At 41.2% G+C, this 14,899-nt stretch overlaps 1 protein-coding gene across 5 annotated transcripts in view; it reads right to left on the bottom strand.

Moving 5' to 3' along the window:
- Nucleotides 1-371: 371 nt before the first annotated feature.
- The window catches only part of ZNF143 (zinc finger protein 143), a 71,912-nt gene continuing 57,384 nt past the window's right edge, over nucleotides 372-14,899 (bottom strand). For all 5 annotated transcript variants that reach the window (XM_073347546.1, XM_073347543.1, XM_073347542.1 and 2 more), the window contains 4 exons: nucleotides 14,520-14,668; nucleotides 7,580-7,741; nucleotides 6,199-6,342; nucleotides 372-1,318 (listed from right to left, as the gene is read on the bottom strand). In XM_073347546.1, the coding sequence (XP_073203647.1) occupies nucleotides 1,235-1,318; nucleotides 6,199-6,342; nucleotides 7,580-7,741; nucleotides 14,520-14,668 (539 nt within the window). In that variant the 3' untranslated portion in view covers nucleotides 372-1,234. The remainder of the gene's footprint in view (nucleotides 1,319-6,198; nucleotides 6,343-7,579; nucleotides 7,742-14,519; nucleotides 14,669-14,899) is intronic.

Below are 14,899 nucleotides of genomic sequence, written 5' to 3'. Positions count from 1 at the left end.
TGATGAATAGTGGTGTACTTACAATACCAGGAATTAAATCTATTTCTAGTGACTTCTAGCCTGATTTTCTGAAGTTCTGAGCATCCATAAATCCCACGTAAATCAAGAGGAGCTGCAGGTGCTCAGCACCTTTGAACAATCAGACTGTAAATGCTTGTCTCTATATTATAACAAACATTTTTAAATTAAAAAATGTTTTATTATGGTCAGAGTTTACATTTTTGGTAGAATGTGTTAGCTAACCTGCCATCATAATCACTCTTGTAGTGTCTCAGAATTTTTTTAAATTAAAAATGTATACTAAATGTTTAATACACTATGGTAGCTGCTGGTCAAAATTAGTATACCACAGAATAAAATTCATGATAAACTCACTTTGGAACGATTTATACAAAGCAGTAAATAAATAATTTGCACTTCAGTCTCATTAAAAAGTAAAACAGTACTTCACACCACAGTATCATCCTATCTAGATAATATAAACTTGTTATCCTTTATTGCATCATGATTTGAAGATAACATTTTAAGATTAAGTAAAATATGTAAACAAACAGAAAAATTAGATTTACTTCCTTTAATATTGAACAACCAAAGTTTCTCTTTTGTACATAATCCATTTTTAAGATAATATAATTAGCACTTCCAGCATTAACAGTCTGTATTTACAATGAATGAGCTGGACAGGGAATCTAAATATGGAGAATCTTCACATCTGTATGAAATGCAAATCAATATGCAAAGATTTACAGTAGGCTCAACTCCAAGATTCTTCTATTTATGGGAGACAATTAAAAATGCTTTACTTTCTTTATTACCTGTAAGGGTTCCTGAAATGATTTTGGTATAATGTTTTAAACATTTGAAATCTTCAATAATGCCTTCATTATTTTGCACATTATATTAAAAATTCATTCCAATACTTCTACATCAGCGTTTGCTTTTTGTAGACTGGTTGAAATCTGATGAAAGGATAATGAGGAAATTTACTATGTAATCCTAATTTCATATTCCTGGATATATAATGGGTTGAGAAGATGGTGCTGGTCTATTCCACGGGTCATGTACACAAAAGTTATGCATGTTTTAAAACGTTCTTCACTCTTGCATAAAATGTGTACAGAGTATAAATGAGCAGGAAAACATCAAAGTTTTTATGGATTGCAGCTGGCATGGACCTTTGTTGATTGAAAATAAAATATCATTTGCTCTATTGTTCTTGTAGCAGTGTTAGAAGTTAATCATCAATCCCTGGTGTTTCACCCTGTTGTATTCTGGAGGCTATTCTGATGGCTTCTTCCAAAGACTGCTGCTCTCCAAGCTGAAACAATGGTATGTGAAAAACATAAATTGATCAAAAACGTTGCATGAGATAGATCACTGTTTTCTTATGAGAGAAAGGGGGAAAAGCAAAAACTACACCAGTCAATCCTCCTTTCTGCAGTAATTCTGATAGCCAGTATGGTCACATTTTTCTGAATAATATGTACAAGCAGTTATCTAATCAGTTATCAAAATGAAAATACACCCGAGGAATTAAGCTCAGTTTGCTGAATGGCCTTCAGAGTCTTGGTGCACTGCAAACAAAATTTCACCACATGCATTAGAGATAATCTTTCAACTTGGCAGATATTAAAAGAAACTGCTAAGATAAGGTTTTCAGCAAGCCAGGCAGGTGCTAAATAATGACCTATTAATACTCACAAGCCAAAATGTATGATACCACTTTTCAGCATATAAACAAGACTTTGGGAAGAATGGCATATATATTTTTTTTAATACAAGTGGCAAAATTCAAGTTGATGCTATCAAAAAGTTGGAAAATAGTGATGACAGTGCTCAACACAGCAACAGTTTAAAAAAAGAAGACTCTTGTGGCAGCAGCTACAGGACCTTCAGTATAACTGTATCATTGTTAGAAGCCATTCCATCAAACTCCGATTTTTTGTTGTTGGAAATGGTTCTCAAAGTATTCTATATCAGTGAACTCACGGCTGAAAAAGTAATCTTTAAATTGTACTAACCTGCCCATTAGCCATTACCAAGTTGCACAGAGGGTGAAGACAAAGACAGACGACTAGATCTGGGAGGATAGTTCCCTAGTCCAAGTAAGTGTGTTTTTTATAGTCACCAGATGAGAAATTCTGGCCATACTGCAGTCAATGAGAGCAATGACAGTCTCATTTGACTCCAACAGGACCAGGATTTCACCCTCGACATGTATCATTCTACTGGCCTCAACAATATTTAGATATCAATGGAACACATTTATTAGTATAGAGCAAACTACGGCCTGCGGGCCACATCCGACCTGCGGGACCATCCTGCCCGGCCCCTGAGCTCCCGGCCACAGAGGCTAGCACCCGCACACTGGCTCGCTGCTCCTGCCAGGCAGCGCAGCGCGTGGCTGTGAGCTCCTCCTGCTCTGAGCAGCATGATAAGGGGACAGGGAGTGGGGGGTTGGATAAGGGGCAGGGGGTGGTTGGATGGGGCGGAGGTTCTGGGAGGATGGTCGGGGACGGGAAACGGGGGGTTTGGATAGGCATGGGACTCCCAGGGGGCCTGTCAGGGGTCAGGGCAGTCAGGGGACAGGGAGCGGGTGGGGGGGGTCCTGGGAGGGGGCGGTCAGGGAACAAGGAGCAGAGGGGAGTTGGATGGGTCGGTGGTTCTGAGGGGGGCAGTCAGGGGGCAGGAAGTGGGAGGGGGTGGATAGGGGGCAGGGGCAAGGCTGTTTGGGGAGGCACAGCCTTCCCTACCCAGCCCTCCATACAATTTCGCAATCCTGATGTGGCCCTCGGGCCAAAAAGTTTGCCCGCCCCGGTATAGAGGGATGGTGGAGGAATTGTTCTAAAGTGGTAACTATGGAATTTTCTACCTTTGCTATATATTCGAAACTTTTATTAATATAGATTTTCCTCTGCATCTAAAGACTATCAGAAATTATGTATTACTTTGATAAAGGCTATGAAATTAGTGAAAGTAAGATGTTCAGAAAGAACATGATACAACAGAGGAAATAAATGGATTTGCCTATAAAAAGGCCAGTATATAAATACTACCAGAAGTCTGCAAACCTGACACTTTTGCCTCACAATGTGATAAATTTTCTTTTTCTCTGGCAGCACATGGTCAGTTTGTTACCTGGCGGGAGCTGAAAAATGTACACACTCCTGAATCCTAATTAACTTTTGAATATTGCAGATTCAGAATATTTATTCCATCCAGTAAACATGGCACTGAGAGTGATTTTCACTGTATCCCAAATACTGGCAGTTAGGAACATAGTCTATCAGATATTCCAAAGAGACACTGGCAGGCTACTTATGCACTTTAATGTTCTTGATAAGCAGTTAAGGAAATCAGTAAGCCTGGGCATTGTTTCAAGTTTCTGTGTGGAAAGAAATAATACGTTTTCAGGTATGAAAGTGTTCAGTTAATCCTGCTTTCCATATGCCCTGCCAGTTCTAGAAATAGGAAAACTAATAAAATTTAGGAGATCATAGTATTATTATTCTCCAGTAAGTATTTAAGAGTAATTTTTCAAAACTAATTTACAGCATATGAGACACATTTTATGGGGTACATTTTCAGCCCGGTATGTGGGAATTTAGACATGTGAATCCTATATTATATTCCTTTTTGGGGGGGTTGTTATACCTTAAATTTAAACTAGTTCCATCTAACTAGTATTACTGGAAATGTAAGTCTAGTATTCATTAAACAGGCTTTCCTAGACTGATTTGCCAGTGTATTTCAATTCTGACCCAGAGTGATAACTTCTGTGAGTGAAAGGGCCATTTGTTTTCCTTGCCCATTCAATCACTGGACACTCTGCTGAGGGTGCCAAGATGAGCTAATTACACTATTGCTTTTTGTTATTTGTATAACTAATTTCAGAGGGACCATTAAAATGCCCTCACATAGTACCCAATTTTAATCAATACCAGTTTAGGCAAAATTAGAACCAATGTCCTAGAACTGAAGGTTCTGTAATTCATTACCATTCAAATTATATTCCTTTCCTCATGAACCAAAGTGACAATGACATCCTCTCATACTCAGACCTCCAACGGAAATAAAAGGAAATAACCTGTAATAAGAGCTCTTTGAAAGCTGTATGCATCTGAGGACACAAAATATAGTTCTCATGGGAGTGTCACCTTCTGAGTAATCATAAGTTTGGAAGCTTTTAATCTCTCTGTTAGCTTTATCAAATATATATAGTTTTGAGTGGTCAAAACACTTCTGAAGAGTTACCGATTGTGACCCAGGGAGCCTCTCAAATACCAATTGGCAGAGGACACACCATACCATAGCTCTTATCAGGCCTGACACACTCATTGCCCCAACTCACTGTTGTCATAACCTGTATCTTTACCATGTAAGATGATGTCATATGCAAATTAGTCACATGCTGGTCCTTAATATTATTGTGTACGTACTGGCAGTGTGTAAAGAATTATAGACGTGGGCTGGAAATTTGTTCCTAAAATGTGTTTCGTAGGTAGTGCCTGAGCCCAGCCCATCTTAGACAAAGGAACGTTGTTTTGCCCAGTTTGACCACGTCTCCAATGTAAATTAACCAAGGTGAGATCAAAGACAATGAAAAAGGCATTTACATGTAAGGTAAACAAAGTCATCAGGTGAGCAATTGGCAGAAGATGACCACTTAACAATCATGACAGGGGATTGTGGCTGCACCACCAAGACGCCTTCCTGCCTCTTGAAACAAGGTCAATGAACTTTGGGAAGATATAAGCAGAAACAAAAAGCCATCTTGTTATCCATCATAGGACGGAGACAAAGGGCCAGAGCTCTTGTAATCTGAGAAAGTTGGATCCTTCAACCAAGGGGGACAAAGTGTCTGGGAACTGACTCTAGATGAGGAACCTGCTTAAATAGAGATTTTAAAAGTTTTAGTCACTACAAAGCGTGTTTTGTTTCGTTTTACTTGTAACCATCTCTGTGCCTTCTATTCTTACTTATTATCACTTAAATATCTGTTTTTTGTTAATAAACTTGTTCTTGTTTATTATGAAACCATCTCAGTGCTGTATATTAAACTGAAGAGTAAAATCCTCAGCCAAACTACCAGACTGATGTGTGTGTTCTGTCTCTTTGGAGGCAATGACCATAATAACTTCTGTGAGGGACCAGTGAAGCTCTGGACACTACAAGGGGGATGGTTTTGGAGAGACTCGGGACTAGAAAAGCTGCTGGAGTAACCAGGCTGGTGGAAGCCAGGGTGAGCCCATTGTGCTGTGAGCAGGCTGCAGATGTCAGGGCTCTGAGCCAAAGCTGAGCAGTACAGAAGCACCCAGTGTTAAAGGCAGGCGGTAACACAACCCATTGCTGGTCTGGGTGATCCCCCAAAGCATCCCACTGATACACTCAGGTAAATATCACAAAATATATTTTGCACGAGCAACATAAAACTGGTGCATACTTATTCAGTATTTCCTTTCCATTCATTACTAATTACTAAAATATTTTTTACCGATATTTATCCTAATCTGGAGATTTTCAGGTACTTTCTCTTCCTTTTACCTCATCTACTTTTTGATACCTATTACTGAAATAACAAATACCCCTATTTTCTTCTGACTCTGCTTTTACCCAAACCGTACTTGTTACGTGGATAAAACAGAAGATGCGATTTCTGGGGATGTCAATCCTGCACAAATCTAGATACTGATTTCAATGGGTGGTTTCAGTATTGGTATTCTGAGCCATAAATAACACAGAATCAGTCTGCCAAGGAAATCATTTCAATCCCTTTATCTAGTCCTGGCAATGTAAATTGGGGAGTTTGGAATTTCTGACCATCCCAAAATATAATCTTGAAGGATGGATAGCAGGCCTTCTCACTGAAGGCCTGTGCCTCTGGAATATTCTCTCCATCAATATACAGGAAAATGTATTAATATGGTACTTTTCCAAGTATGGCTCAATATGCCTCAGTATTTTTAACTAATTTTACAATTTGATAGGTGCTATTTTTATGTTTGAAAGAAGGAAATAAGGATGTTTGTTATTTCTGCATCCATGCTAGTATTTTTTATTTATTTATTTAAGTATTGGGCCAGACTGCCCTTTATTTTGGGGTGGGAGGGTGGAGATAAGTTTGTTAGTTATTTCATTAGGTGCCCAGAGACCACTGTACACAGGGCACACACTAAATAAAATGCATTATTATCTTACCTGCACTGCAATTTGCGTTCCATTGGATGTAGCCAACAATGTAACAGGCCTGGTTTCTGTAGTCACTAAGTGATGCCCATGTTGCTGATGTCCCATTTCTGATGAGGCACTATGGAATGCTAAGTCTTGAGCCACTATAGCAACCTTTAAGGCAAAGAAAAAAATCTGAAATTTAAAATTTGTTTCTATAATCTCAGTTGAATGTTAACTTCAGGGCCTATCTAGGACAATTTACTATTCTAACTTGATTCAACAATGCAATCTAAGAGACAGACAAATATGATCAACTTTTTTTAAACCAACACCGCCATCATCATGTTCATGCTCTTCTTCAATCTTATCTGTCATGACCTCTCAAAAGATGCATCTGAAGAAATGGGGTTTTTACCCATGAAAGCTTATGCTCAAATAAATCTGTTAGTCTTTAAGGTGCAACCGGACTCCTTGTTGTTTTTGTGGATACAGACTAACATGGCTACCCCGATTCTCAAAAGATGGATATCCTCAAGGATCAGAGCTTAGAATTAAGGGAGATACTATGAGCTAGTCATCAGATGTTACCTCTTTCAGTTCTGAGAAATAGAAGACTGAATTCACATTTAAATTTAACTCTCTCCTTTGGCAGCCTAATAAGGTACCCCAGAAAAGCTCAAATTCTTTTATATTTTCAAAATTTAAATAGAGAAGATTGCATTATTTGCACATGGGCTTAGAATGTTTGCTTAATTTGTGATTTATAGATCCATAGTTCTATAATAATTAATAAATATTCTCATTTGCAAGCACACCTTTAAAACAGATATAATAGGGGATCATTTTACAACATTTGAATACATTCTGAAAAACAGGGATTAGGGAATTTCATAACTAAATTTCTATATATCTTTCTGAAAAAAAAATCTAATGTTTTGCAGATTAAAGGCAAAAAAGTGCAGTAAAATTTGCCAAAAAAAAAAAAAAAGTATTTTTTATTCTGCTTAAGGAAATGTTGTCCCTTAATGGGATTTGCAGGAGATAAAGAGCCAGGACTAGTTCTGGATTTTATTCCCAGCTTTGTCACAGGTTTGAAGTATGATTTGGGCATGTCACAACCTTTCTGTGCTTTATTTTACGCATCTGTAAATTGGTTCTCTCATCACTAGGTCACAGGCTGTTTTGAGGTTCAACTAATTAATGTATATAAAACTCAGAGCCTTTCATGTAAGGCAGTACAGAACAACGCATTACCATGTTATTATGAAAGGAATGATATAGTCATGTATGGAAATCTTTGCTCTAATCAGATATGTTTGTGTGAAGCAGATAATAGTTCAAGTGTCTTTGTGTATATATTTAAAAATATCTCAGAAAAAAAAGACAGGTATGCAGAAAAACATTTTACCTGCTGTCCTTCAGTGCCCTCCGCAGTTACCATTGCAACAGAATGCGTTCCTGCAGAAGAAATGACTGCATCATGGGCTGGGACTGTGATGGTGGTGCCATCTTGTGTTACCATAGTGATAGTATTTCCAATGGCCTGCATGTCAGCCTGAGATATGTTGACCTAAAACAATGTAATTTTTGAATTAAAACAAATTTATTTTAATTGCTGATTGAGTCTTAAATGAGTTTTAAACTTTGGGTCATATGGCAATGTGTTTTCAGACAACAATCCAAGATTTGTAAATGTTTCCAAATAAGAGTTTAAATAAAGACAACACAAACTTAAAATGTAACAGTGTTTATAAAATACTCTTCTGCCATCTGGTAGCACAATTTCTTCGTCAACGAACAACAAGCCAGAACTATCCTTAAGAAGGCAGCCAATTCTCAGTAACATTGAAGAATTTACTTTATCCAGCCATCACATTTAAGCTAAACTGGCTATAGACTCGAAAAGCCATCACCACTGTCCTGCTGTGGTTATTCCTGCATTTCCTCCAAACTGCTTTTCTTCCCCAAGCCTTCTTGAACAAAGTATCACCATCCCAGCTCTTTTACTGGTTGGAATCCATTATCCCACAATCTTTCAGAGGTTTCCTAATTCATAATGCATGTTTACAGAAATAAAACTAAACTACAATGGATAGGTAGCAGCAGCATATATCCTCTTTCAGCCAGAGAACTGCTTAGAAGTTCTGTTTTAATTAGATCACGACCAAATTAACCTCAGACATTACAAAGTGTCCATGGAAGTGTCTTGCATAAGGAACAGTATAACTAAAAGTTTCACTAGAAGTGTTGGAGATGTGAACTCAACATAATACCATTTGTTTGGTCTTAATAGAAGCATCAAACACGCCTGCATTTTCATTTGGTTTAGAAAATGCTGGTAAAACATCACTGTAATTTTTCTTAAGAATTCAAAGACGTAAGTATTTATTTTATGTTTTCAGTCTCACATGCATTACCAAACAGAAAAGAAATCCAAAAATGAAAATCAAGTTGGGGTGTAAGAACAAGTGCAAAGAATTTCTGGGTTAGGGCTGCCACACTCAAAAGCCTTTGGTCATAAAAAAAAAAATACACTACAGTAATGGTCTCAAACACTACAACACTCAAACACTACTGATCTTTGCACTGGTCTACACTATGAGTTTAGGTCAAATTTAGCAGCATTAGATTGATTTAACCCTGCACTCATCCACACGACGAAGCCATTTTTGTCGACTTAAAGGGCTCTTAAAATCGATTTCTGTACTCCTCCCCAATGAGGGGATTAGCGATGAAATTGACATCACCGGGGTAGTGTGGACGCAATTCGACGGTATTGGCCTCCGGGAGCTATTCCAGAGTGCTCCATTGCACCACTCTGGATAGCACTTTCAACTCAGATACAGTAGCCAGGTACACAGGAAAAGCACCAGGAACTTCTGAATTTCATTTCCTGTTTGGCCAGTGTGGCGAGCTCATCAGCAGAGGTGACCAGGCAGAGCTCATCAGCACAGGTGACCATGCAGTCCCAGAACTGCAAAAGAGCTCCAGCATGCAGGGCCACCCAGAGGATTCAGGGGGTCTGGGGTCTTCGGCGGTGGGGGCCCTTCCGCTCTGGGTCTTCGGGGCACTTCGCTGAAGACATGGAGCAGAAGGACCCCCGCCGCCGAATTGCCGCCAAAGACCCGGAGCGGAAGAAGCGGCAGCGGGTGCTTCACTCTGGGTGTGTTCAGCGGCACTGAAGGACCTGTTGCCGAAGTGCTGCCAAAAACTCTCCTGGGGTCCCCTGTGGGGCCCGGAGCAAATTGCCCTACTTGTCCCACTCTCTGGGAGGCTCTGCCAGCATGGACCAAACAGGAGGTAGTGGATCTGATCGCTGCATGGGGAGACAAATCTGTGCTATCAGAACTCTGTTCCAAAAGATGAAATGCCAAAATATTTGAAAAAAATTTCCAAGGGCATGATGGACAGAGGCTATAACAGGGATCTGCAGCAGTGCCGCGTGAAAATTAAGGAGCTCTGGCAAGCCTACCAAAAAACCAAAGAGACAGGGATCTTCCCTGATACTAGTCACGTGGTGGGAGGAGGGATGAAGTGATCATCCCAGAGAATTGGGTGCGTGTGGGGGGTTAGTTGGGTTTGTGCTGCACGTTAACCTGAAAACCGCAGCCCCTCTTTTTAAATGGCCAACCCAACGGGTGCTTGGTATGGGAAAGGAGGACACTGCTGTTTGAAACCATTCCCACATGTTATGAAGGTTGAAGAAGCCGAAAGACTGTGGCTTACCATGGCTGCCTGCAAGCCGAATTCTGTTGCGAGGCCCTGTGTGTGTGATCTCTCACACCAGACTGGCAGACCCTCAATACAAGAGGCAAAATGCGATGTTGTACCAAAATCACATGTGCTATGTAATGTTAACAGCTTGGTTCACCGTGAAAGAGTCTACCCATTGTTCTCTAAAAATGTGTCTTTTTAAATACTACTCTCCCTTTTTTTCCTCCCGCAGCTGCAAATGTTTCAACACTCCCCCATCATCTCCGTCCCAGAGGCTAGCGCTGATAAGAAGGCAAAAAAACTGCACTTGCGATGAAATGTTCCCTGAGCTCATGCAGTCCTCCCGCACTGAAAGAGCTCAGCAGAATGGGTGGAGGCAACCAAAGGTAGAGCCCAGGAAAGCAGAAAATGAATGCGAGGACAGGAGGGACGAGCAAGATGAGAGGTGGCGGCAACATGATGAGAGGAGGCAGAATGCAATGCTAAGGCTACTGGAGGATCAAACTAATATGCTCCAGTGTCTGGTGGAGCTGCAGGAAAGGCAGCAGGAGCACAGACCACCACTGCAGCCCCTGTGTAACTGCCTGCCGTCCTCCCCAAGTTCCATATCCTCCTCACCCAGACGCCCAAGAACATGGGGTGGCAGCTCCGGGCACCCAACCACTCCACCCCAGAGGACTGCCCAAGCAACAGAAGGCTGGCATTCAATAAGTTTTGAAGTGCAGTGTGGCCTTGTCCTTCCCTCCTTCCCCACCCCTCCCGGGCTACCTTGGCAGTTATCCCCCTATTTGTGTGATGAATTAATAAAGAATGCATGATTTTGAAACAACAATGACTTTATTGCCTCTGCCTGCGGTGATCGAAGGGAGGAGGGCAGTTGGCTTACAGGGAAGTAGAGTGAACCAAGGGGGTGGGTTTTCATCAAAGAGAAACAAACAGAACTGTCACACTGTAGCCTGGCCAGTCATGAAACTGGTTTTCAAAGCTTCTCTGATGCGCAGTGTGTTCTGCTGTGCTCTTCTAATCGCTCTGGTGTCTGGCTGTGCGTAATCAGTGGCCAGGCGATTTGCCTCAACTTCCCACCCCACCATAAACGTCTCCCCCTTACTCTCACAGATATTGTGGAGCACACAGCAAGCAGCAATAACAATGGGAATATTGGTTTCGCTTAGGTCTAACCAAGTCAGTAAACTGCACCAGCGTGCTTTTAAACATCCAAATGCACATTCTATCACCATTCTGCACTTGCTCAGCCTACAGTCGAACAGCTCCTGACTACTGTCCAGGGTGCCTGTGTATGGCTTCATGAGCCATGGAATTAAGGGGTAGGCTGGGTCCCCAAGGATAACTATAGGCATTTCAACATCCCCAACAATTATTTTCTGGCCTGGTCTGCAGTTATTTCCTGCAGCTGTTCAAACAGACCAGAGTTCCTGAAGATGCGAGCATCATGTACGTTTCCCGGCCATCCCACGTTGATGTTGGTGAAAAATCCCTTGTGATCCACCAGTGCTTGCAGCACCATTGAAAAGTACCCGTTGCGGTTTATGTACTGGCTGCCAAGGTGGTCTGGTCCCAAGATAGGGATATGCGTTAGGGAATCCCATTGCAGCAAAGCCATCCACTATGACCTGCACATTTCCCAAAGTCATTACCCCTGACAGCAGCAGCTCAGTGATTGTGTTGGCTACTTGGATCACAGCAGCCCCCACAGTAGATTTGCCCACTCCAAATTGATTCCCGACTGACCGGTAGCTGTCTGGCATTGCAAGCTTCCACAGGGCTATTGCCACTCGCTTGTCAACTGTGAGGGCTGCTCTCATCTTGGTACTCTGGCGCTTCAGGGCAGGGGAAAGCAAGTTAGAAAGTTCCATGAAAGTGCCCTTATGCATGCGAAAGTTTTGCAGCCACTAGGAATCATCCCAGACCTGCAACGCTCTGCGGTCCCACCAGTCTGTGCTTGTTTCCCGGGCCCAGAATCGGCGTTCCATGGCATGAGCCTGCCCCATTGCCACCAGGATGTCCAAATTGCTGGGGACCGTACTTTGAGAGAAGTCTGTGTCCATGTCCTCATCACTCTCGTCACTGTGCTGCCGTCACCTCCTCGCCTGCTTTTGCAGGTTCTGATTCTGCACATACTGCAGGATAATGCGCGAGGTGTTACAATGCTCATAACTGCCGCGGTGATCTGAGTGGGCTCCATGCTTGCTGTGGCATGGCATCTGCAGGAGAGCAGAGTTGCAGCAGAAGTGGTCGCTGACGACGGTAGTGAGGATGCACTCCGCCGACTTAATGCGCTTAGTGTGGATATATACAATCGACTGTATAAAATCGATTTCTAAAAATGGACTTCTATAATATTGACCTAATTTCATAGTGTAGACATACCTCCCCATCTGAATCAAAGAGTATTTTTCAGATCTAAACACATATATCAACTCCTTGCCCTGCTGAAATATAAAAAGCACGGATTTTCCCAGATATGTCTTGGTGGTGGTGCAGGCCCCAAACAAGAAATAAACAGATGAACTTCTTATGGCAAGATCCTCTCTCAACTAAGTTCTTTATTTACCACTTAAATGACTTAAATGAAAACAAACTTTCTGCAGAGATCTTTGTGCTGAGGGCAGTGCACTTCTTGTTCCCTCTTGGCAGTGACTGAAGACGGCTAGTGATGGGAACTGGCCAGCAGCACTAGAACTGGCAAGCCCCTGCATTCAGAGGGAAGATTCAGAAGGTCAGGGAGTCTGTACAGATATAGGTGAGTAAAGCCTGGACCTGTGAGATCATAACAGCTTATAAAGGAATTTCAGGAAGCCTCAGAAATCAGGCTCTATGCAAAGAAGTTCTTATTATGGGGTGTGTCTGTGGCAGTGGGGGTGAGCAAAATGAGCCTGCAAAGCTTCTAAGGCCTTCCAACCCTGAGAGAGGGAACTGATCAATTAAACAGTAATAAGTCACCAGGACCAGATGGCATTAACTTAAGAGTTCTGAAAGAACTCAGATATGAAATTGCAGAACTACTAACCGTGGTATGTAACCTCTCTCTTAAATCAGCCTCTGTATCAGATGACTGCAGAGTAGTTAACGTAACATTTATTTTTTTTAGAAGGCTCCAGATGCGATCCTGGCAATTATAGGGCAGTGAGCCTAACTTCAGTACAAGGCAAATTGGTTGAAACTATAGTAAAGAACAGAATTATCAGATATATAGATAAACACAATATCCTGGGGAAGAGTCAATATGGTTTTTGTAAAGGGAAAATGTGCCTCACAAGTATATTAGAATTGTTTGAGGGAGTCAACAAGAATGTGGATAAGAGTGATCTAGTCAATATAGTATACTTGGACTTTCAGAAAGCCTTTGATAAGGTCTCTCCCCAAAGGCTCTTAAACAAAGTAAGCAGTCATGGTATAAGAGGGAAGATCCCCAGTAACTGGTTAAAAGACAAAGGGATATGGACTAACACGACTATCCCCGATACTTGCTTAAAAGTCAGGAAACAAAGGGTAGGAATAAAGGGTCAGTTTTCACAGTGGAGAGAGAGAGGTAAATAGTGGGATTCCCAAAGATCTGTACTGGGACCTGTGCTGTTCAACAGATTCTGGAAAAAGGGATGAACTGGAAAAAGGGATGAACAGTGAGATGGAAAAACTTCCAGATGATACAAAGTTACTCAAGGTAGTTAAGTCCAAAGCTGACTGAGAAGAGTTGCAAAGGGATCTCACTAAATAGGGTGACTGGGCAACAAAATGGCAGATGAAATAAAATATTGGTAAATGCAAAGTAATTGCACACTAGAAAACGTAATCCCAACTATACATACAAAATGATGGGTTCTAAATTAACTGTTACCATGCAAGAAAGAGATCTTGGGGTCACTATGGTTAGTTCTCAGAATACATTTGTTCAACATGCAGTGGCAGTCAAAAAAGCAAACAGATTGTTAGGAACCATTAGGAAGGGAATAGTTAAGAAGACAGCAAATATCATAATGCTACTATATAAATCCATGAGACACCCAAACCTTGAATACTGTGTGCAGCTCTGATTGCCCCATCTCAAAAAGGACATATTAGAATTGGAAAAGGAACAACAAAAATGACTGGGGTATGGAACAGCTTCCATATGAGGCGAGATTAAAAAGACTGGGACTATTCATTTTGGGAAAAGAGATGACTACAGGTGGATTAAATCTTGAATGGTATGGAGAAAGTGAATAGGGATATGATTTTTGTAATCCCTTCACATAACACAGAAACTAACGGTCACCTGGTGCAAATAATAGACAGCAGGTTTAAAACAGATGTAAGGAAGCATTTCTTCACACAACGCACATTCAACCTGTGGAATTTGTTGCTGTGGGATGCTGTGAAGGCCAAAAAGCCTTTGTATGCATACTCTACTCAGAACAAACAAGGCCTAACTTGGGTATTCCAAAGGAAGACCATTCCTAAACTTATATTTATTCTGACCCAACTTTTGAAACCTGGCCCTAATACATACAAACATCCATTATTCAGGGATTTTAACTCTAATGTAAGTAAGCATAATGGAATATCTGAAGATAAATAACAGTTTTAATTCTGAATGTCCTCTTGTTAGCAAATTCTTTACTATGGTGAATACTTACATGCTGGGTCCCATCCTGGGAAATTAATGCAACTTGTTGACCCAGTCCTGACTGAGTAACTGTAGCAACTTGTGCGGAAACGACATCCTCCCCATCTACACCTGTCACATAGGTTATCTGGGAGCCTTTTAGAACATCTTCACCTTGATCTATTTCATAAAAGGAAGACAGGAGGATACGTTACATACTGCAAATACTAATAGTAATAAGAGTAAACCTAAAAACAGAAAAAGAAACTTTCTGGATAAAAAGTTTTAAATTCTGGGTTGTAACAAGGGGGTAGGGAGAGAGAGAGAAGGAAATGAAACTGATACTGAAATCAAATCAAAATGCCCCAAATGACTGTTTTACTAGGTCTGGGGCATACTTTTTAAATGGGG

Source organism: Lepidochelys kempii, chromosome 6 (assembly GCF_965140265.1).
Source record: "Lepidochelys kempii isolate rLepKem1 chromosome 6, rLepKem1.hap2, whole genome shotgun sequence".
NCBI lineage: Eukaryota > Metazoa > Chordata > Testudines > Cheloniidae > Lepidochelys > Lepidochelys kempii.
Note: the sequence above shows the minus strand (reverse complement) of the source record. Positions and strands in the feature narration are given on the sequence as shown.